General features: G+C 42.4%; 1 protein-coding gene and 1 non-coding gene across 2 annotated transcripts in view; one reads left to right on the top strand and one right to left on the bottom strand.

The window, feature by feature from the left end:
• Positions 1–205: 205 nt before the first annotated feature.
• LOC126005331 (small nucleolar RNA U13) lies at positions 206–310 on the bottom strand. The gene has a single exon (XR_007494465.1). It is a non-coding gene; the product is annotated as a small nucleolar RNA U13 (small nucleolar RNA).
• Positions 311–10856: 10546 nt separating this feature from the next.
• KIF14 (kinesin family member 14) overlaps positions 10857–24471 on the top strand; it is a 50554-nt gene continuing 36939 nt past the window's right edge. Inside the window, exons 1-10 of the mRNA XM_049770786.1 lie at positions 10857–11881; positions 13615–13869; positions 15660–15747; positions 17856–17954; positions 19164–19216; positions 20607–20637; positions 21676–21783; positions 23363–23479; positions 23681–23796; positions 24160–24332. Of these exons, the coding sequence (XP_049626743.1) occupies positions 10857–11881; positions 13615–13869; positions 15660–15747; positions 17856–17954; positions 19164–19216; positions 20607–20637; positions 21676–21783; positions 23363–23479; positions 23681–23796; positions 24160–24332 (2065 nt within the window). The remainder of the gene's footprint in view (positions 11882–13614; positions 13870–15659; positions 15748–17855; positions 17955–19163; positions 19217–20606; positions 20638–21675; positions 21784–23362; positions 23480–23680; positions 23797–24159; positions 24333–24471) is intronic.

The following is a 24471-nucleotide window of genomic DNA, read 5'->3' as shown; positions in this document are numbered from 1 at the left end:
TCAGGCTGGGAAGAGGCCAGTACTCTTTACCTACTTGTTTACTCTTAGTGGCCTCTTGGCCTCTTCCTTCTTTCATTGTGTAACTGTGGTTGCTACCATACTAGGTTTCTGATTAGTTCCCACAAACGGTGACAACTGAGTCCACTGTCTTAAGTTGATTGTTTATTTTTCCCACTTTTTATCTTTTCTCCTCTTTTTTTTTTCATCTCAGAAGGGTGATGTGCCGACATCGTAACAAGGTTGAAAGGGAGGCACATACCACACAGGCGTGTGAAAACCCGATCATCATACTTATGAACCGGAAAAGGATCCTATCTTTTCTCCTCTTTGTGATCTGTTCAATAAAGTATTTTGGTGAAAGAGTACCTCTTTATCTTTCCTTCCTTTTGTTATTTGTTAAATAAGGAAGTTTGTAGAAGTGTCCCTCCATTTTGCTGTGCTTCTTTGACTCATTCTTAATGAATTATTGTATTATGATCAATTGTGTCAACAATACTACAGCTTTTTTTGTTTTGGTTTTTTTTTTTTTGTTTTTTGGGGCCACACCCGGCAGTGCTCAGGGGTTACTCCTGGCTGTCTGCTCAGAAATAGCTCCTGGCAGGCATGGGGGACCATATGGGACACTGGGATTCGAACCAACCACCTTTGGTCCTGGATCGGCTGCTTGCAAGGCAAACGCCTCTGTGCTATCTCTCCGGGCCCAATACTACAGCTTTTAATGTTAAGGGAGTTGCATAAATTTTGTGGCTTTGTGCTTTGTGTAAGAAATATTATAATGTATTACAATCTGGGGGCTCGAGGGACAAAGTAAATGTACATGTTAAAATAAAAAAAAACATAAGGGAGTTGTTATGGAATTGACCAAATTGTAATATCTTTGTATACTAAGAGACCATTAATTGACCCAAGATCATATTTTTCTTTCACTGTACATAATCTAAACACCTTTAGGTATGCTTGTCTTTATTTACTTAAGCATTCCTTCTACTGTTTTTATTCTGTCTCCCTCTGGTGGAATTTCTTAAATGCTTGCTTTTATTTTCACACCACCTATTGTATGGGTTATTTGGGAGAGCTTTTTGTTCATGGATAGATAATATGGGGGTTAAGACTTTGATGAGGCTGGGGCCAGAGCAATAGCACAATGGTAAAGCATTTGCCTTCCACACGACCAACACAGGACGGACCCTGGTCCGAATCCTGGCATCCCCAGTGCCTGCCAGAAGTAAGAATTCTGAGCACAGAGCCAGGAGTAATTCCTGAATGCTGTTGGGTGTGACCCAAAAACAAACAAACAAACAAACAAACAAAAAAGACTTTGATGAGGCTGATCCTGATTCCATACCTAGCACTGCCTAGAACCTGCCAAGCACCACCAGGAGTAAGCTCAGAGCAAAACCAGAACCAATGCCAGAAACACCAAAAAAAACACACAAGAATATCAGTTCATCTGTTGTTAGTCTGGTCCGTGCTGTGAAAATTCTAGAAGGCTGTGTTGTCGCCTAGATGAGGGTCTTTGCTGAGACTCCAGATGCCAACAAGAGCTCTAAGAAGCAAATAGGCATTATTGTCATCCTCAGACAACTCTGAAGGTTTAAAATTCTTGAGGGGGCCAGAATGGTGGTGCAATGGTAGGGCATTTGCCTTGCATGTAGCTAACTTAGGATGTACCACAGTTCGATCCCTCAGTGTCCATATGGTCCCCCAAGCCAGGAGTGATTTCTGAGCGCATAGCCAGGAGTAACCCCTGAGCGTCACCACGTGTGGCCCAAAAACCAAAAATAAATAAATAAATAAAATTATTGAGGATTAAATATAAGAGAAGGGGAAAGGCTGTGAAAGAGATGAAGTGGAGGTGAAGTGGGACCCAGGTAGAGAGTAGAGGGATTAAGACCTTGTCATGTATGAAACCAGCCCTGGTTTGTCCCGGGAACCACATCTGGTTCCTTGAGCACCACAAATTTCAGGGGCTTTTTATTCATCTGTTTTGACTTTGTGTTGTAGGTAATTAGAGCTATACTGGTTATTATTAGACTCCAAAAATAATAATAATAACCCCACTAAATCCAAATAAGAAGTGATCAGTTCTGGCTTTGATATGGAATTTTCTGTTATCACTAATCCAGTTTCCTTCTAATTTCTCCTCCTCCACTCCTGTGGTATGGCTTTGTTCTCTTCATGAGAATGACTTTTACAGGGCTGACCTGGTTTTGATGTTCAGCACCTCAGATAGTCCCCTGAGCCTTTTCCAGAAGTGATCCCTGAGTGGAGAACCAAGAGTAACCCCTGAGCACCACTGTCTTTGGCCCCAAACAAACCAAACCAAGACAAAACACAAAATGACCACCAGGGCTCCAGCCATCACATTCATTTCACCAACATTATCACATTTATCAACATTAGCACTTCAGCTTAAATTTCCTGAGAAATCCACCAACTCCTGAATGTAACAATTCTTTTCCCTTTGCTCTCTAGCTCTCCATTTCACTGGGAACAAGATCAATAAGCAGACTCTGAGAAGGAGATAGAGAAGACAATGGTGCCAGGAAGGAGAAGAGAAAATCCTGGCAAAGAAATTTAGGAGGAGGGGCCGGAGAGATAGCATGAAGGTAGGGCATTTGCCTTGCATGCAGAAGGACGCTGGTTCAAATTCTGGCATCCATATGGACCCCCCCAGCCTGCCAGGAGCGATTTCTGAGCGCAGAGCTAGGAGGAACTCCTGAGCACTGCCAGGTGTGACCCAAAAACAAACAAACGAACAAAATAAATAAATAAATAAATAAACAAGAAAAAATTTAGGAGGAGTGATGAGCAGTCATTGTAGTGCTCAGAGAGGTCACCTCATCTACATCCTGAAGTTCAGTGTGATCTTGGTGATCATGTTAACAGTGGAAAAATGGGGGCACAAGCTAACTACAGATGGCAGTAGGCACAAGGTAGCAGAGAAAGAGCTGTCACTCATAAATCTTCTATGAAAGGCAAATGTCCTTTGTTTTGTCCCTGTGGCTCTGAGTCAACCTCCTACCTCCAGGTCATTTGCTATGTGAATGCATAAAGACCACTACTCTCCTCCCTATTCCTACTGTGGCTTTTCCTTAGCTCTATCTCTGTGCTTACAGGAAATCCGATTGTTTGGGCCCCTATGGTCCTTGTGTTCCTTGTCTTGGTTATAATAATGATCTGGATGTTTCAGTCTGGGAACTTACAATCCTGGTGGAGATATTATCCTATGCCATAGGAATTAAGGAACTTCCCACTCCGCTATTTCTGGAGGACCTGGCCAAGAAGGATGGAGATCTAGAGACCAGGAAGAGGAGCTGTTTGGGGCTATAGCACCTTTCTTCATTTCCCCATTACAGAGTGTTGAAGGTACAGGCAAGAGGGATTTGATGTAGTGAAGTACCTAGGGGAAATAAAGCCGCAGCCAGGAAACAGGAGTAGAACTAACCATAAGTAGCAGGGGGCCCCCTCCTAGTGTTCTGAGATCAGAGCTACCAAGGACTTCAAGGAAGGAAAGCTTCAAGCTGGTAGGGAATTAAATCAGAAACTAAGACCAAAATATTAGGGTAGGGGGGCTGGAGTGATAACATAGCGGGTAGGGTGCTTGTCTTGCATTCTGCTGATCCTTGGCATCCCATATGGTCTTCTGAGGTCTCCAGGAGTGATTCCTGACTGAAGAACCAGTAGTAACTTCTGAGCACTTCCAAGTGTGGTCTAAAAACAAACAAATAAATAATAATAGAAAGGTAGAAAAGATAGTACAGTGGTAAGGCATTTGTCTGGCATGTATCTGACAGACCCTGTCTGGTTTGAATACCTGGTACTGCTTAAGGTTCCCTCAGCACCACTAGGAGTGATCCCTGGTGCGATCCAAAGCCCCTCCGCCTATGAATATTAATAGAGTTATATTAGAAAACTGAATATAGGGGCTGGAGAAATAGCACAGCGGTAAGGCGTTTGCCTTGCATGCGACTGACCTGGGACGAACCCAGTTAGATTCCTGACATCCCATATGGTCCCCCGAACTTGCCAGGAGCAATTTTTGAGCACAGAGCCAGGAGTAACTCCTGAGCATCGCCGGGAGTGGCCCAAAGAACAACCAACCAGTCAATCAATCAATCAATAAACTGCTTTAAAAATATGAATATATTTATATATATATATATATCTCAGACTATTGAAAATACACCTAATTTTCACATTTATGCAGTCCTTATATTTTATGTAGTATGCTTGTAATTTTCAAATTCTTTATTTTAATTCTCACAAATTTCTGGCTTCAAGTCTTTAAAGCATATATCAACTTCAAATTTTCTTTTTGGGAGCCACACCTGGCTGTTCTCAGGGCTTACTCCTATCTCTATACTCAGGGAATATTTTTTTCTAGTGCTTGGGCAACCCAATGCAGTTCCAGGGATCAAACCCCAGTTCAACTTCAACTTATAACCAGTCACATGACACCATTTTCAAAACATCTCACATTATCATATAATAGGATTTTCCTGGCAATCGCTAAGTATTATCTTCTCACTTGGCAGATGAAAAAGGCCAAGCTCAGAAAGCTAATTTGAGAAGCAGGCAGGTTTTATGACTTTCTAATCCCAGAGGAACTATTATTTAGAATCAAATTTGAAAACAGGTTTAAAAATAAAGGGCATTTTTGAAAGCCTCTGTGTTCCTGGTAACAGAGTGTCCCCGTGCCTGCACGATAGAGTTTTTAATACTGCCAGCTGATTTGGGAAACAGAGAAGGGCCATGTTCTCCATGCCAGAAATGGGGTGCTGCCCCCCTCAGAGTCATTCAACAGAAAATAAAATGAGCTTCGTTTCAGTGGCTCAGTCATGGACCTGGCACAGAGTAATTTCTAGATCTCCTGTCCTTGTCTTCTTTCAAACAACAGACAAGGTCTGATGGTATAGAAGCTATTCATTGCACTGAAGCAAAATTGAGATGAGCACTTTCCCCTTTCACGATTGCTTTTCACCCAGCTCTATATTTCTAGGTTTGGGGATACCATGTTCATGATAAAAACAACAACAACAAAAAAAAAAAAACAACTTTTTACCTTGTGCTTATTCCTAGAGTTTAAATCCCAATCCTCATCCTTCATAAAGGCAGATGTGTCATTACAGTAATAGCTGTGAACCCATGAAATGCACAAACAATCCCCATTCTTTTTTTTTTTTTTTTGGTTTTTGGGCCACACCCGGTGACGCTCAGGGGTTACTCCTGGCTATGCGCTCAGAAGTTGCTCCTGGCTTGGGGGACCATATGGGACACCAGGGGATCGAACCACGGTCCGTCCAAGGCTAGCGCAAGGAAGGCAGGCACCTTACCTTTAGCGCCACCGCCCGGCCCCAAACAATCCCCATTCTTTAGCAATGTCGCTGAAAAGGGGTTTTTAAAGCCATAGTGAGAATACAGCAGGAAGGGTATTTGTTGCATGTGACCAACCTGGATTCGATCTCAGGCTTCCCATATGGTCCCCTGAGCACTCCACGAGAAGTGGTTTCTGAGTGCAGAGCTAGGAGTAGCTACTAAGTATTGCTGGGCATGCTCCTCCGAAAAACCAAAACACACTTGCAGTCACTAGGTCAAAGGATATGAGCACATTTGTGTTTCTTTTTTATATATCATTATACATGCTTTCTAAAACAACTATTTGTATTATTTACTTGACAAATTGTAAATAACTCCACACACTATAACCCCACAAGAAAAGGGGAAAGCAGGTCTGGAGCAGGGCTACCATAGGAAATAATCCAAACCAGGCTAAAGAGAGAACAAACACATTTCTGGGGTCTTTTCCACCATGTGGAACAAGAGGAAGAGGCTAGCTGGGACTGGACCACAGTATTTATTGGGTAGTTAAGACCACTCCAATGGTTGGGGAAACTGAGGTAAAGGACCTATCTAGAACTTCTTCCCACTAGGTGAGTCTTTGACATGTAAAAGAGGAAGCCATAATTGTTTAGGGTGAATGCTGGATAACCCCACAACAAAAGCTCTTTTTTTTTCTAAACTATTCAAATTCTATAGTTTGATAAATACTATATTCCATCTTCCTTTTTCAATCTCTTCCCACCCTAACCTATTTGCTAGTGGTTTCTTTATAACTTGGTTTTAATTATATTTTAGAATTTTTTTTTTTTAATTTGGGAGAGAGATTGGGCCACATCCAGCCATGTTCAAGGGCTGACACTGCACTCAAGAATCACTCCTGTTTGTGCTCGGGCAAACCACATTTGGTGCTGGGAATTGAAAGCAGGTCAGCTGCTTGCAGGGCAAGTACCTTACACTCATCACCTCTGGCCCCTAGCATAAATCTTTAGAGTGAATTTTAGATGAGCATTTTATCGTTCATGCAATTTTTCTATGTAGTTGATTTTCCTTACTTTCCTATTTTCCTATTGAAAATATTTTTTTTGGGGGGGGCCCACACCCGGCAGTGCTCAGGGGTTACTCCTGGCTGTCTGCTCAGAAATAGCTCCTGGCAGGCACGGGGGACCATATGGGACGCTGGGATTCGAACCAACCACCTTAAGTCCTGGATCGGCTGCTTGCAAGGCAAACACCACTGTGCTATCTCTCCGGGCCCTGAAAATATTTTGATTATCTGCATGTGTTGCTATTTAAAAAGTTTTATTGATGGCTGGAGAGACAGAATAGGAAATAAGGTGCTCACCTTGCCTGCAACCCACCCTAGGGGTTGCAATCTTTAATTGCAGGCTTGCTCACCTGCAGGGGATCCCAGAGGGCAGTAAGGTGGAGATTATTGGAGAGCAGGCACTCTGCTATAGCACTAAACTGGTCTGGCAGATTGTATGCTGGGGTAGTGAGGCACTTGCTTTAAGGATGATTCAATTCCTCTCTCCCCCTCCCCCACCACAGCAAAAACATTTTCTTTCATGTTTCAAAAAATTTTTTTTGCCTCTAATCTCATGTTTCAAAATATTTTTGAACCAACACTTTGATAGGAGGGACCGGAGAGATATCAAAGCTGTAGGGTGTTTGCCTTGTACGAAGCCAGCCCGGGACAAAAGGTGGTTCGAATCCCGGCATCCCATATGGTCCCCTGAGCCTGCAAGGAGCAATTTTTGAGCACAGAGCCAGGAATAACCCCTGAGCACTGACCAGGTGTGGCCCCCCAAACCAAATCAAACAAAAACAAACAAACAAAAACAAACAAATAAACCAAAAAAAAAAACTGTAGTTAGGGGTCGGAGTGATAGCACAGTGGGTAGGACATTTGCCTTGCACGCAAACAACCACGGTTTGATTCCTGGCATCCCATATGGTGTCCTACGCATGTCAGGAGTGATTCTTGAGTGCAGAGCCAGGAGTAACCTCTGAAGACATGCTTGGTGTGGCCCCAAAACCAAAACAAAACCGAAACAAAACAAAACAAAACCATGGTAAGTAAAGGGCTGCAGAAACAGATGATGGCAGAAGAGCAGCTTTGCCTGTAGGAGATCCTGGTCCCTGCACCCATGTTCTGCTGAAATTGACAGAACCCCACCACCTATGCACTGCTGAGATCAGGTTCAGGTGACCCAAAACAACCAACCAAACAATCCATTAACAACCAAAAATCACACACCAAAAATCAAAACAAAATCAGAAAACTCCAAACAGCAGCAGCACTGGGTTTAAATCACATGACATTGGCTTCTAATTCTAGTCACACCTCTTATTAGTTGTGCTAGTTAGATCTTTCACAAGCTTATCAACTCTCTCATCTTCGAACCTGAAATAACACTCTTAGAAGATTTTTTTCAGGGTTAAAGGAAAATAAACTTTTTATTTTTTATTTATGTATTGTACATATATTGTGTTCCATGCTTTATTTACACCCAAAGCACTAGAAAATGTGTGATAAACTTGTAGAAAAATTATAATTTTTATGTCTTTGATGTGATGAGCATCATGCTTCCTTAATATTGGGGAATCAATGGGAATGTCACTGTCTCTCTTCACACTTAAAATCCTTTATAGGATTCCATCAGTAACCCACCCTCCTCGAGGATTTATTCTTATTTATTTATTTATTTATTTATTTATTTATTTATTTATTTATTTATTTAGTTTGGCTTTTGTTTTGGGGTAGGATGGCCGTCCCAGCCAAGCATTGCTCTTAAGTCCATCCTACCCAAAACAAAAGCCAAACTAACTAAATAAATAAATAAATAAACAAGAATAAACCCGCAAGGAAGGGTTGAAACACAAGGACTTTTTATTTATTTATTTATTTATTTATTTATTTATTTATTTATTTATTTATTTATTTATTTATTTTGGGGTCACACCCAACTGTGCTCAGAGGGTATTACTCCTGGCTCTACACTCAGAAATCGCTCCCTGGTAGGCTCGGGGGACCATATGAGATGCCTGGATTCGAACCACTGACCTTCTACATGCAAGGCAAACGCCCTACCTCCACGCTACCTCTCCAACCCGGGAACACAAAGATTTCAAAGGAAACTCCAGCATTCCCTCACTGAACAGTGAGACCGCCCACCTGTCGCCTAGGAGACGAAGGCGGGGCGGCGAGTCTGTTGAGCGTCTCAGCTGTCCAATCACCGGCGCTTCCGGGGGCGGGCAACCTCAGCAGCCAATCAGAAGGCGGCGTCCCCGTTCAAATTGCGGTGGCCGCGGAATTGGGCCGGATGGTTTGGCATCTTCCTGGACGGCCACCCTGGGGCGAGTTGCTGCTGCTTGCTTTTGGGGCTTTGTAGGCTGTTTTTCTAAGAGCGACCGCTGATTCGGTTTCCCTTCCAGTTCCGGCTCGCCGAGGAGGAGGAGGGTGGTCTCCGGAGACAGGCGGAGCCTTCAACACCGAATTTCAGGGCCGCTGGGCCACACACCTTTCACCTGGTGCTGTGTCTCGCCCTGGCAAGTGGCATTTGGAGGTATGTTAGGTTGTCACTGCCCAGGGAGTCTGGCCAGGGAGATTTTGGTTGGGGTGTCCTGTTTTCCTCGTATTCCTGCAGCCCCCTTTAAAATCAGACAGTTAGGTTTTCCCCAACAAAGACCCCCGACTCTGTCCAGCATCTTCTGTGATCTTAACATTTAGTCCCATTATTAGGGAGATGCTCTACTTCCCCTCCCTGGGTTTGTGGGAGGAACTTAAAATTCAAGGAAAGTTGTATAAGGACCATGATGTTTATGTAGATCTTTAAGAGATTGACTTACAAAAGAAACCAAAAACAATAAACCCAACAGCTTGTGTTAATCAATTCCTTAGTAAGAGTAAGGAAATAGTTTGAGCAAGCATCATTTTTCCAGGGTAGACCCTGGCCTGCAAACGTCAAGGCCACAAATACAACCAAATTGGGTGCAGTTGCGTGATAAAAGGAGCATGACCCCTGTCCCACTGCTGCTGTCACTTTAAACTTTAGTGTAATTTTGGTGATGTGGTTTGCAGACACACACCTGTGTGGGCTTTGCTGGCTGGGTGCCCGAAGACAGGCAGGCTGTGAACTTTGCGCCTTTTTTTCTTAGTACAATTGGACTCTGGTTCTTTTTGGGAATAATATGTCTTGTGATACCACTTATATCTCCACCAGATGGGTTTTTTCCCCCCCAGTAAGGGTTAGAAAAACGCCTGCGGGGCCGGAGAGATAACACAGCGGTAGGGCTTTTGCCTTGCACACAGCCGATCCAGGACAGACTTAAGTTCAAATCCCGGCATTCCACATGGTCCCCCGTGCCTACCAGGACCGATTTCTGAGCACAGAACCAGGAGTAAACCCTGAGCGCCATCAGGTGTGATCCAAAAAGCCAAGAAAAAAGAAAAAATGCCTGACTCTTGCAGGGGTCCTCAAACTTTTTAAACAGGGGGCCAGTTCACTGTCCCTCAGACCATTGGAGGGTCTGACTATAGTAAAAACAAAATTTATGAACGAATTCTTATGCACACTGCATATATCTTATTTTGCAATGAAGAAACAAAACAGATACAAATACAATATGTGGCCCACGGGCCATAGTTTGAGGACCACTGCTTAGGCTTCTTTTGGTCTCTCTTCCCAAGCTGGGGGTGCTTTAAAAAAAAGGGGTCAGAGTCTGGGACTGGTGAGTACAGTGGGTAGGGTGCTTGCCTTATGTGTATCTGATAAGAGTTTCCAAACACCTTCAAAAGTGATCTCTGCACAGAGTCAGGAATAAGCCCTGAGCACCATCAGGTGTGGCACTAAATTAACTCTAAAAAGGGAAGGGGCGGTGAAGATAAGGCCTGAAGGGCTGCATTGCATGCTCTTCATGTGGGAGCTTGAGTTCAATCTCTGGTTTTGATCAGGTGCTGCAGATCTCCACAGCACCACCTGCACTGAGCCTTCCTGTCTCCTATTTTCCCTGATATATACTTTATATCCTTTTAGTTGCTTGGTGTATTTGATATCCTTGTATGGGTTTCTGAGAGAATAAAATGGTGGTCTTGTCTTTGAAATTCCTAGTATCAGAGGGCCTACCCCATAACAAGGGTCTTCTTTATTATTAATATTTATTCTATATATTTAATATATAAAAAGAATACAAGTATTATTTGTAATATTTGTTGGGCATAAGCGCTAAGGTAGATGCTTGTCTGTATAGAGATAATGGGTTTTTGGTAGAAAGTGTGACTGATTTTAAGATATCCTCTGGGAACTTAGGTTTAATTGGAAGTTTCTTGTATTTTTCTCTTAATTTTGAAACCTGTGGGTAGTCTATGCATTCTAATTTTTTAAATATATGATTTTTGTCACTTAGAAAATATTTTTGCAAAGTGGCACAAGAGGCCGTGAATCCAGTGAACATCCAAAGAAGATTTTGAAGTGTTGCACCCACATTTTCCAGAAAAGCAACTTCCTACCACCATGCCAGTTTCTTGGACAAAGGCAAGAGACAGCACCCACGTCCTCAGTACTCCCTCTTCCCAGAAGACTCCGTATCTACATGGCCTCACCCACAGCAACAGACTTAAGCCACATTTGAAGTCTTCTATGTCAGAGCAGGCAAAGGCTGAGCCGTCACGGAGGTTGGCAAATCATATCAGAGACACTTACGTTATTTCCGCCTGTAAGAAACCCAGAAGTGCTCCTCTTCTCCCGGACTCTGGAGAGAAACTGACACTTCGGAGGCGGACTACCAGGAGCAAAGACTCACTTTTGCCAGATGAACAGCTGGGAGACACCACTGAAAACCCCCCAGAAATTCAGCTTCCCTTAGGTCACACTAAAACAGGGCAGGAAGAAAAGCAAAAAACAGCACAGGAGGGGGAAGGAGAACACACAAATGTTCTAAGCACAAATGTGAAGCTTGTGATGGCTGATAAAGACTCTCTCACAACAGCTCTCGGGCCGTTAGCTGATGACCCCAAAGACAGGCTGGTTGATAAAAAATGCGAAGGAACATTTTTAGTGCCCAGCAGGGCAAATGAACCTGGTTCTCCCAAGGGTTTGAGTAACAGAGCACCTGGTGGATCCCAGCGTCAGAATCTCCCCAAAGCAGCTGAGAGCAAGGGAGTCGGCCAAGTGCCTGGAACAGGAAACTTCCAACCTGCAAGAGTCAGGAAGGATGTAAAACAAGCAGACAAATTGGGAAGCTTTGAAAAAACAACACCTGCAAAATGTGCTTCGGAGTGCAGGTGGACGCCAAAGTGCAGCACCCCGAAGCCTAAGAGTCCCGCTGTCTCCATACTGAGAGATAGGATTTCCGGCCCACAAGGCAGACCTAAATCACAATGTGCCCATCCTTCAGACAGACCTGAGAGGGCCCAGGAAGTCACACTCAGGTCCACAGAGGAAACCATGGCTCAGAGCTTTCTGGCAGACTTGGACTCCTTAAAGGTAGAGAACAGTCAAGTGACAGTTGCAGTTCGTGTCCGCCCCTTCAGCACAAGGTATTCACACCTGTTTGTTTATTTAGAAAAAAACGAGGGTGGATTTTGGTCACACCCAGTGGTGCTCAGGGCTTACTCCTAGCTCTGTACTCAGGGATCAATCAATCCTGGTGGTGCTCATTGCAAGGAGTTGAGCCAGGGTCAGCTATATGCAAGACAGGTACTTGGACACAAGACCTATGATTTTTAGGCAGATAATTTAGGGCAGAGAAGTGTAATTAATTTATAATGCTGAATTAATAGGGTTGGATTAATAGTGCCAACAGCAAGTAACCAAGAGATTTAGGATTTAGTTTCAGAGTTTGTTAAAACTGTATTTTTTTTTTATTCTCTCCCTCTCTTTTTTTTTTTTTTGGGGGGGGGCACACCCAGCAGCGCTCAGGGGTTACTCCTGGCTCTGTACTCAGAAATCCCTCCTGGCAGGCTTGAGACCCTATAGGATGGCGGGAATCAAATCCAGGTCCATCAGGGACGTGCAAGGCAAACACTCTACCTCTACTGCTGTGCTGTCACTCTTTATGTAGATTTGTGCTTTCAAAGGTTTTTTTGTTTTATTTTGGGGCCACACTCATTGGTGCTCAGCAGTTACTCCTAGCTTTGCTTTCTGGAGTCACTCCTGGCAAACTATAGGGGATGTCGGGATTGCACCCAGATGGTCTCCGATAAAGCAAAACCCTACTCACTGTGCTATTGCTCGGTCTTGCTAAAGTTTCTATATATTTTAGCAAGTTTTTTAGATTTAAACTGGAATAGCACAGAAAAGTGACAGAAGTTGCACTTGAAATAGGCAGTGATCAAGAGAAAAAGAAAAAGTTGGAAAATTCTATAAAAGTAGCATAGCTGGGGCCGGGCGGTGGCGCTAAAGGTAAGGTGCCTGCCTTGCCTGCGCTAACCTTGGACGGACCGCGGTTCGATCCCCCGGTGTCCCATATGGTCCCCCAAGCCAGGAGCAACTTCTGAGCACATAGCCAGGAGTAACCCCTGAGCGTTACTGGGTGTGGCCCAAAAAACCAAAAAAAAAAAAAAAAAAAAAAAAGTAGCATAGCTTTTCTGGGTAAGAAATCTGGAGTTCTGGAGTTTGGGAATGTGGCTAAATGAAGTGAATGCCTTACAGGCATGAAATTTTGACAGCCCCCCCAAACACAAATAAAAATAAAGAAGATAGGCCGGAGAGATAGCACAGCTGTAGGGTGTTTGCCTGGCACGCAGCTGATTCGAACAGATGGTGGTTCGGATCCCAGCATCCCATATGGTCCCCCATGCCTGCCAAGAGCGACTTCTGCGTGCAGAGCCAGGAGTAACCCCTGAGCGTTGCTGAGTGTGACCCAAACACCAAAAATAAAATAAGAAAGAAAAGGGGCCGGAGAGAGAGCATGGAGGTAGTGTTTGCTTTGCCTGCAGAAGGACAGTGGTTTGAATCCTGGCAGCCTATATGGTCCCCCGAGCCTGCCAGGAGTAATCCCTGAGTGCTGCTGGGTGTGACCCAAAAACCAAAAAAAAAAAAAATTAGGGAGAAAAAATCTGGAACTCGGTTTTCTTTTGTGGGGGTCACATGGAATTAGAGGAAGTATATTCTTAAAACTGTCTAACATTCTTTTTGCTGTCCTATATTTTCCATTTGAAGCTGAAACATTCTCTTGCTTAGTTTTGTGTTACTTCTTGAATTCTGTGAGATAATTCTCCAGATAATTACAATAATGTGCTATGTTTTCTCTGTGCTTTTTTTTTTAAAGAGAGAAAATGGAAAAAGCATCCCAAGTGGTCTTCCAGAAGGGGAAAGAAATAGCTGTGGAGCATCTGGACATGAAACAAGTTTATCATTTTGCTTATGATGTTTCCTTTTGGTCCTTTGATGAAAGCCAGGCTGACTATGCCAGTCAGAGCACTGTGTACACGACACTGGCGGCCCCTCTCCTCCAACGGGCCTTCGATGGCTATAATACCTGTCTGTTTGCTTATGGTCAAACAGGTTCTGGGAAATCATACACGTGAGTTTGTTGCCAAATGTTTATCCAGAACGTTTCGATCATCTTCTGGGAGAATATATGGTTCGAATGGGAAGAGCTGAGCTCATTTATTTTACATAGTTTTTGCAAAATTGGGCTAGTGACAGGCCTCTGAGGTTCTGATTTTGTGTAAGATATTTATATGTGTGTGTATAATAAATTTTATTATAGATTATATTTCTAGTGTCAACAGAAACCCAGAAATGTAGTCTTGTAAATATTGTTGTGAGAATTGAAACTAAGTCATCTTGGGCCGAAGAGATAGCATGGAGGTAGGGCGTTTGCCTTCATGCAGAAGGACGGTTGGTTTGAATCCCGGCATCTCATACGGTCCCCCGAGCCTGCCAGGAGCGATTTCTGAGTGTAGAGCCAGAGTAACCCCTGAGTGCTGCCAGTGTGACCCAAAAAACAAACAAAAAAAAGCCATCTTATAAGTGGCTTGATAAGAGCACCTCTCCTATCGTTTCAGCCCGATCACAAGTGTATGGAACAGAATAAGATCAGTAAAGTTCCCTACTACTATGACATGTCTACCTTGCATGGGATCTGGGTTTGATCTCTACTATCCCATCTGGCTCCCTGGGCACAGAGCCAGGAATAGCTCCTGAGCACCATTAAGTGTTGCCCCTAAAAGCATAACTGTGTGGATAGCCTGCTTAGACATTCTGAGTTACCCAGTTCTATTTATTACCATTTTACAGACCAAAAAATAGAAGTTGACCAATGGTAAATTTCTTGTCCAAGGTCACAGAGCCAATAATAAAATCAAAATTTTAACTCTGGCAGATTTGACTTCAGAACCTAGTTTGACAATGAGTCTTTGATTTTTTTTAAATTTCTTATTTTTAATTATGATATTAATTATTCAAAGAAAGAGGATAAGGAGGATAAGGAAAAGTTACAGGGGAAGGACAATCACCCATATACAGAGTTATCAGAAGAAATTCCCTTGCTGACGCCTAAATTTTGAACTTACAGTCAAAGAACATTAAGAAAGATAAAACAGGGGCCGGGTAGGTGGCGCTGGAGGTAAGGTGTCTGCCTTGCAAGCGCTTGCCAAGGAACGGACTGCGGTTCGATCCCCTGGCGTCCCATATGGTCCCCTCCAAGCCAGGGGCGATTTCTGAGCGCTTAGCCAGGAGTAACCCCTGAGCGTCAAACGGGTGTGGCCCAAAAACCAAAAAAAAAAAAAAAGAAAAAACAGAACTCATGTACAATTACTTTGTCCACAAGTCTCCAGATTGCAGTACATTATAACATTTTATAGCAGTACACAAAGCAATCTCCTTAAACATTGAAGGCATAGTATTTTTTTTATATTTTCATGCACATGCATATTAGTTTGAGTTAACATCAAAAGTTTAAGTGGTTTTTTTTTTTTTAAGGTTTAGAGTCAAAGGAGCACAATAAATGGTGTTAGAGTGGCAAATATTGTTTGCATAGGCCCACCAAAATATGGGGGACATGGAAAGGAAAAGCCTTGGCCTAAATACCAGGAGACCTACCCCTGAAATTTCCTGGCATAAGACCAACTCTAGGATCCAGGCAAACTAGTTTGTTCAATCCAAGTTGTTGTCTGTAGTGTCAATACAGTTTTATTTTTTACGCAGTCTCTATTGTTGGCATCAGGTTTCTGTATTGAATATCCTGGAATATGCATATCCTACGACAATAAGTCTTTGTTATTTTGCTCCCTCTGTCTCTTCAATCTATCCAGAAAGGGAAAAAAATGTTTTTTTTTTCCTCTTCTTTATTCATAATGTATTTTCCAGGATGATGGGATTTAGTGAAGAACCAGGAATAATTCCAAGATTTTGTGAAGATCTTTTTGCTCAAGTAGCCAAAAAACAAAGCCAAGAGGTATGTTCTCATTGTACCTACAGGTATTCATAGTAATTGGGTTGGTATGTAAATTTGCTTATTTTGGAGTGCTGCAACTGTTGGTATTCACGGTTATTCCTGGCTCTGTACTCAGGGATCACTTGTGACGACTTGGAGGGCCATAGGTGGTTTTGGGGATTGAGCCAGTGTTAGTTGTGTGCAAGGCAAGTGCCATCAGCTACCTTACAATCTTCAGTTTCACTTGATACAATCAAGTTTAACTTGATACCAATAGACAACTCTTTTGGGAAGCTAGAACTGAAATTGCTATATATATTTTTCATTACTAGAACAACTATCCCTCCTATTATTGCTGTTTTGGGGAATGTCTTCTGAGCAGTGCTCAGAGGTCTGGTGATCCCCTTGGTGATACTAGATTTGTGTTGGCTACCCTGGTGATGAGGTTACTGGAATCAAACCCAGGCCCTGAGCTTCAGCCCTCTGGTTCACCTCTCAGCCCCTAGACTAGTATATTTAAAATGCCATTTTGATTGTCTCCTGTCCTCTTCCTTCTGCTGCTGTTGCTGTTGTGATGACTGGGATGGTTCACACGCATAAGTACACACACTTGTGCAACTTGCCCACGCACACTTACATGCGCACACCCAGCTGTGCTGCTCCTTGGAGGTGCTCACTAAACCTGACTGTGGGATGCACACACCTGCTCATGGGAGCTCAGAGTTGAGGCACACAGTGTGGGGGTGTCACTTGTGAGGGGTCATGCCGTCTTTAGGGGTGTTCTTGCCAGGGGTTGCAGATCTTTTTTTTTTTTTTTTTTTTTTTTTTGGTTTTTGGGCCACACCCGTTTGACGCTCAGGGGTTACTCCTGGCTATGTGCTCAGAAATCGCCCCTGGCTTGGGGGGACCATATGGGACGCCGGGGGATCGAACCGCGGTCGTTCCTTGGCTAGCGCTTGTAAGGCTTACCTCTAGCGCCACCTTCCCGGCCCCTGCAGATCTTTTTAGTTCCCTGAGAGTCACACCCCTTCTGTGGTCCGCCTCACATGTCCAGTTACAGCATAGCCAGAAATCACTTTCAGCATTGGGGATTGCAGACAGCAGATTTGCCATGATAGAGCTTGGTGCATGTGGAATACTGGGGATGGAAACTTCATATTTTTTTGGTGGGGGGGATTGAAACTCTTGACCCTGGACTCAAGCAGGCCACTCTAAGCCACAGCAATGTTCTTTTGAGCCAAACATTTAACTTTTTGATGAATTAGAGTGTTTTCTACAGTGGCTACACTGTTTTATTTTTCCACTAGCAGTGCAGTATCTCTGCATTTGCATTAACATTTGTTATTTTTCTTTCTTTTTTTTTTTTTTTTTTTTGGTTTTTGGGCCACACCCGGTAACGCTCAGGGGTTACTCCTGGCTATGCGCTCAGAAGTTGCTCCTGGCTTGGGGGACCATATGGGACACCGGGGGATCGAACCGCAGTCCGTCCAAGGCTAGCGCAGGCAAGGCAGGCACCTTACCTTTAGCGCCACCGCCCGGCCCCTATTTTTCTTTCTTTGCATTTATCATCACCTCTAATCCTCTGGCATTAGTGGTTTCTTTTTGTAGCTTTTGGTTTGCATTTTTCTGCGATGATGCAGTGATACACTGATCCTGCAATGATCCATTTTCCTTTAGTGATGCTGAGTCCCTTTCCACATGCTTGGTCTCTTGTACATCTTTATACAAATGTCTGCTCTAAAGTTCTTTGAGATTTTCAGTTTTCTTTAATGAATGTTAGAGTTTTTTTGTTTGTTTGTTTTGTTTTTGGGGCCACACCCATTTGATGCTCAGGGATTACTCCTGGCTAAGCGCTCAGAAATTGTCCCTGGCTCGGGGGGACCATACGGGACACCGGGGAATTGAACCGCAGTCCTTCCTTGGCTAGCGCTTGCAAGGCAGACACCTTACCTCTAGCGCCATCTCACTGGCCCGGAGTATTTTTTCTTTTTCTTCTTCTTTTTTTTTTTTTGCCCCGCCCCCCGACTCCGAGTTTTGTTTTTTTAATATGTTTTGGGTCAGATATATGGTTTGCAAAAACTGGCAAGGACTTTCAAATACGTATCATGTTGTGTTTCTGTTTCTGCCAGGTCATCTATCAACTTGAAATGAGTTTCTTTGAAGTATATAATGAAAAAATTCATGACCTCCTGGTTGGTAAAGGTGAAAATAGGCAGAGAAAGCAACCAGTAAGACTAAAGCAATTTATTGTTTATTTTGAGTTTTTTATATGTACTCATTGTTAGTTCTTAACATGATATATGTAGCTAAAATTGTTACTAAAATATGATTATATCATAGAATCCTGGGATTTGCATTGTTATCACATTGTTGTTTAAAGTATGCTGATACTGTTTTTTAGAGAATAGTTAATTTAACCTCACTTAATTTTTTTTATCAATTTTTGATAAAATTTTTGAGAACTTGAGATTAAAATATTTATTTCAAGATTCAGTTGGACCATTTAAGGCAAACATTAAATCCCCTGTAGACTACAAATCCTCAAAGCAGTAAAATAAAATTACCTTGTTAGTACTAAATAAATATGTCACTGGTATATTTATATATAAATATATATAATCTTGGGGCCGGGCGGTGGCGCTGAAGGTAAGGTGCCTGCCTTGCCTGCGCTAGCCTTGGACGGACCGCGGTTCGATCTCCCGGTGTCCCATATGGTCCCCCAAGCCAGGAGCAACTTCTGAGCACATAGCCAGGAGTAACCCCTGAGCGTTACCGGGTGTGGCCCAAAAACCCAAAAAAAAAAAATATATATATATATATATAATCTTACATATAACTTAACCTATTTATATCTTTCAAAGTTTCTTTCTGATCCCAAGGTAGAAAATGTACAGTGTAAAGTTGGGGGGCATTTTAAATGCCAGATAATTTTTTGAAAAGTTTTTTTCAACAATATTAAAATAAATAAGTTACCGCAAGATTTAACTTAAGAGTAAAAACTAAGGACGGGGGCTGTTGTACAGCAGGTAGGGCACTGTACTCTGAGCACTAGGTATTATTTTGGGTGTGAGCCCAAAACTAAAACTGAAGAGTAAGAACTAGTCACTTAGTTGATTGTTCAGTGAGCTGTTGTGTACTGTGCATATATAATCAAATTGTAGTATTGTTATTGTTAATTTTATTATTATTATTATTATTATTATTATTTGATTTTGGGTGTAAGACAAGTGCCTTATCTGCTCTGGCCTCAGTCTGTGGTATTATCAAAGCATTATTTTGATGCTTTCATATTTCTTTTATGGAACCTGTATATCTAATTTAAGAATAGTATTGGCAAGTCTTACACTAAATATATAGGGGAAATTGCTATTTAAAATAAACTGTCAAATGTTGGTGGTGGTGTTCCTGGTGCTGATGTTGGTCTTGGTCTCTTCTAGCTGAGAGTGAGGGAGCACCCTGTTTCCGGACCCTATGTGGAAGCGCTGTCAATGTAAGTGGCTCAGCTGCAGGTGGCTGCAGTAAAGCGGTGAAAGTGCAGTTAGGCCCCTTCTGGCCTTTGTGTGCACCTATCACACATTTTCCTTCTTTCCCCAGGACAGTGTGAAATAACTGTGTGATGACTGTTGAGTTGAGTCTTAAGAGTTTGGGGGCTGGGGGGCCGGGCGGTGGCGCTAAAGGTAAGGTGCCTGCCTTGCCTGCGCTAGCCTTGGACGGACCTCGGTTCGATCCCCCGGTGTCCCATATGGTCCCCCAAGCCAGGAGCAACTTCTGAGCACATAGCCAGGAGTAACCCCTGAGCGTTACCGGGTGTGGCCCAAAAACCAAAAAAAAAAAAAAAAGAGTTTGGGGGCTGGGACCGAAGAGATAACATGGAGGTAGAGCATTTGCCTTGCATGCAGGAGGATGGTGATTCAAATCCTGGCATCCCATATGGTCCCCCAAGCTTGCCAGGAGCGATTTCTGAGCATAGAGCCAGGAGTAACCCCTGAGCATTGCCAGGTTTGACCCAAAACCAAAGAAAAAAATAAAAAGAGTTTGGGGCTGGAGATAATAGTGAGGAGAGTGCTTGGTTTTCTGCTAACTGACCCGGGTTTGATCCCCAGCTTCCCAGGGGCACTACCTGGATTGTTCCCTGAATGCAGAGCCAGGAATAAGCCCTGAACATTGCTTGGTGTAGCCCCAAACCAACCAAACTAACAAATAAAAGAGTTTGGTCTATCCTAGGAGTCATTTCTTGACTTTCAGTGCTTTTACAATAATTCCAATGTGTACCTTTGGTGGCTCACTTGTGGTCTGTGAACAAAATGACATCAATGCATTAAAAAAAAATGCTTTTGTGAGAGGGATGAGGAGCAGTGTTTTTCTGGTGTCAGGAGGAGCTTGGATGGTGGAGTGGTGTAATGTCACACAGTGGTATAAAGCCATAGCCTTGAAATTCCGTAATAGGGTAATTAATTACAAGTCAGTGAAAAAAGAGACGTTAGAAAAGAAGAAATGCTCTTCATAAAGGCAAAGTATTTGAATATGATTTCAGCTCCCTTTATGAGGTCTGAGATTATGTTGAGATCTATGTCATGTAATCAGGGCATATACATATGTATGAAATTATATCTTCTGGGGTTGAGTTTGTGATTTAGACTTGAATTAAGGTTAAAATTCTAAAGTAATTTATAGTATATAAGAAAAATCATTAATGTTGGCAAAATTAAAGTTTTATTTAAGTTGAAAAAATAGATTTTGTGAAAATCAGTACCATAATGCTGTGAATTTTTATTGTGATTTTTAGAGACGAATTATTTAATTGAAAGTTCTTTTTTTATGGGGACAAGAATGTATTCCTCAGTAAAATCATTATTTTCTCTCTCTTTTTTTTTAAATAGGAATGTTGTCAGTTCTTATGCTGATATCCAGGTAAGATTGATTATATTTAGTCTTATGCTAGATGGATCATGATCATACATTTAAGAATATTTTTATTGCTATTTGAAGAAATCAAAAGCTTATCTTGATTTGCCATATACCAATTTAATTTTTAAAAACATTTTGTTCGTTTTTGGGTCATACCTGGCAGCCTTCAGGCATTACTCCTTGCTCTGTGCTCAGAAACTACACCTGGCAGGCTTGGGGAATCATATGGGATCGAACCTGGGTTGGCCATGTGCAAGGCAAATGTGCTACCTCCAGTGCTACACACCAGTTCCTGTTAAAAATGTTTAACAAAAGACTTATAATTGAAAATAAATATTGATCATCATGTCAGCTTAGAGTTATAGTAGATGGGGATTTTGCGGGGGGGGGGGGTATTGGAGATCAAATCCCAGGTATCCTATATGATGGGCTGTGTTCTGCTATTGAATTATATTCCTGGCCTAGAAACTAGATTTCTAGGGCTCTGTTTTCTATTTGTATTTCTGAGACAAAAACAAAGCAGACAATGAGAATACAAATGTTTTGCTTGTTTTGTTAGGCCACACCTGGCAGTGTTCAGGGATTACTTCTGGCTCTGAGCTCAGGGATCTCTTCTGGCAGACCTATGGGGATCAGAAGTGGTGCCAGGGACTAGACTGAGTTGACATTGTGCAAGGCAAAGGCCCTACCTGCTACACTCATTCCACCTCCAAGGAAATACAAACTATTAAGTAATAAATGAATGAATTGTACTTTATAAGCTAATGATAAATGTGTATAGTACTTATTAACTTATGTGGCATTTTTATGATAGGAGTGGTGATTAGGGGACCACCTAGGCCTAGCAGCTCAAAAAGATGCTGGGGGACCCCGAGGCATTTCACAGAGTGGTGCTGGGGCCTTGCAAGGCCAGGATGGGGTTGGGGATGGGCAGGACATATGGGGCCAGGGACTGAACCCGGCCTGCTCCCTAACTGCTGTCTCCTGTCCCCTACTTGTCCGGTCAGTTGCATTGATTAAGCTTCTCCTGTTTCACTGTAGAGCTGGTTAGAGCTTGGAAATAAGCAGAGGGCGACTGCTGCTACTGGCATGAATGACAAAAGTTCCCGGTCTCATTCCGTGTTTACGCTGGTGATGACCCAGACCAGGGTAGGTTTGTATTGTCAGGTATTTCTTTAGGTAACATAGTGGGATGGGCTCAAGATCCATATTTTTTTTAACTTTATTTATTGATTGGTTTTGGTGCCATACCTGGCAATGCTCAGGGGCTACTCCTGGCTCTGTACTCAGAAATTGCCCCTGGCAGGCTGGAGACCATGTGGGATGCCAGGAATCAAACTGGGTCCCTCCTGGGTTGGCCTCATGCAAGGCAAATGCCCTACCACTGTACTTATCTCTCCAGCCCAAGATCATATTTTTCTTGTTCTTTATTTTGTTTTAATTTTGGACCACTCAGGGAAGCATGTGGTGCTGGTGATTGAACCCAGAGTCCCGTTCCCCCCCCCCCCCCCCCATATATAACAAGTGCTCCAATCTTTTGACTTCTCTCTATTTTTTTTGTTTGCTTGCTTTTGGGCCACACTCATCAGTGCTCAGGGGTTACTCCTGGTTCTGTGTTCAGAAATCGCTCCTGAAAGGCTCTGAGGACCATATGGGATGCTGGGGATCGAACCCGGGACTGTCTCGGATTGGCCATGTGCAAATATCACTCCTGCCTGACTTCTCTGTTTTTCTTATTCCTTCCACTAGTGATTAAAGGTACAGTTAGATAAATAAAGATCATTGGATATCAGGAAGTCATACAATAACTGACTTTTGGTATATGTGACTTTTGCCTCATTGTTTAAACATAAATAATATGTGGTTATTATGTTTCTCATCAATATATGATATATTATCAATAATAAATGAGAATTGTTGAGTATTTGAATAAATACCAGAGTGTGAATTTTTTAAAATTATATTTGTTTAAAAACATTTTTTAAGAAAGTGAAAGACAAAACAATTTTTAATCATAGTTGAATTGAATTGAACCATAATTCCAGTACTCAAATCCCTGTGAGCATTTTGGTATATAATCTTTCTGTTGTTTTAGAATCACAATTCAAATATCTGTAAAAAAATATCTGTAATGTGGGGCCGGAGAGATAGCATGGAGGTAAAGTGTTTGCCTTGCATGCAGAAGGTCAGTAGTTCTAATCCCGGCATCTCATATGGTCCCCTGAGCCTGCCAGGAGCGACTTCTGAGCACAGAGCCAGGAGTAACCCCTGAGCGCGGCCGGGTGTGACCCCCCCCCAAAAAAAATCTGTAATTCAAATATTGTAAAAATGTCATACTATTATTCTCTACAAAATGTCATTTTTTGCAGCTATGTAATAGTCCATTGACTTACAGTACCTTTAGTTTTTCTCTTGTTTGAGCAATTGTATTGTTTTTTATGCTGTACTATTTTTCTGCTGGAATAATTAGAACCTCTGTACTTTGGTTATTTCCTTAATGAAATCAAGAGCAGTTGTCAGGTTTTCTCTCCTTAAAGTCTTTTTAAATAATGTAAGCCCTTCACAGTGCATTCTGGAATATTTATGCATTGTCACTTATCATCGATTAAAGAAGAGATAGTTCCAGAAATAAACGAATGGTTTGTATCTTGCATAACTTTTTTTTTTACCGAAGACGGCTGTTGATGGCAAGCAAGTCACAGAATGATTTCGTATCATCTTATTACAGACAGAGCTTGTGGAAGGGGAAGAACACGATCACAGGATAACCAGCCGCATCAACCTCATCGATCTGGCCGGCAGTGAGCGTTGCTCCACAGCGCACACTAGTGGAGATCGCATGAAGGTGCGTGTGAGGCTCTTCCCTTGTATTTTCAGGACATTTATAATTCTCCAAAGAAAGGAGCAGATATTAAGGCATACGAAAGTTGTTACTTTAGGAAAGTGTTTACTTAGTAACTATATATGGGGAAATACATTTTGTGGGAGAAGTTGACTGATCAGCAGTTGTTTAATATTAAGAACACTTTGAACAAATTTTCTACAGGAAGGTGTGAGTATAAACAAGTCCTTGCTAACACTGGGAAAGGTCATATCTGCACTCTCAGAACAAGCCAATCGGAAGAAGGTTTTTATCCCATATCGCGAGTCTGTTCTCACCTGGTAAGTATCTTTCAATAATAATGATGTAAGATGCACTTCGGGGGTAAGGGTGGGGTTGGTTTTGTTTAACTTTAGTATATGTGAAATACAGTACAGTTATGCTATTTGTACATTTATATATGCTACATACATTTGTAATTTATATGCTACTGTATATGAGTATCGTAGTATATCTGTACTGAGCCCCTGGAAGTCTCTCTCTAGCCTTACTACTCCAAGCAATTGAGGGTATTTGCTGGATAGAGGCTACAGCTTAGACCTGTGGTCTGTGTTTTTGTGCCCTGTGCTATTTTTTCCCAGATATCTGCTGTAATAGAAACAATGTCTGTCTAACTGGAATTTAAATTTTTTCTCTCCTTGCAGGCTGTTGAAAGAAAGCCTAGGTGGAAATTCAAAGACAGCCATGATCGCCACTATTAGCCCTGCAGCCAGCAGCATGGAGGAGACGCTGAGCACCCTCAGATATGCCAGCCAGGCCCGCATGATAGTCAACGTCGCTAAAGTTAATGAGGATGTGAATGCCAGGTTAATTCGAGGTGACCATTGTTTGGAAATTTTAGTTTGCACCATTCTATTCTCAAATACCTGCCATAAAAATGTGCAATTTCAACTAGTTTTCCATAAAACAGTATAGATTTTTCTAATAGATGTCAGTCATCAGCCTATAAGGATGGA

Source organism: Suncus etruscus, chromosome 3, assembly GCF_024139225.1.
Source record: "Suncus etruscus isolate mSunEtr1 chromosome 3, mSunEtr1.pri.cur, whole genome shotgun sequence".
NCBI lineage: Eukaryota > Metazoa > Chordata > Mammalia > Eulipotyphla > Soricidae > Suncus > Suncus etruscus.
This window is presented reverse-complemented; position numbering and strand designations above follow the sequence as displayed.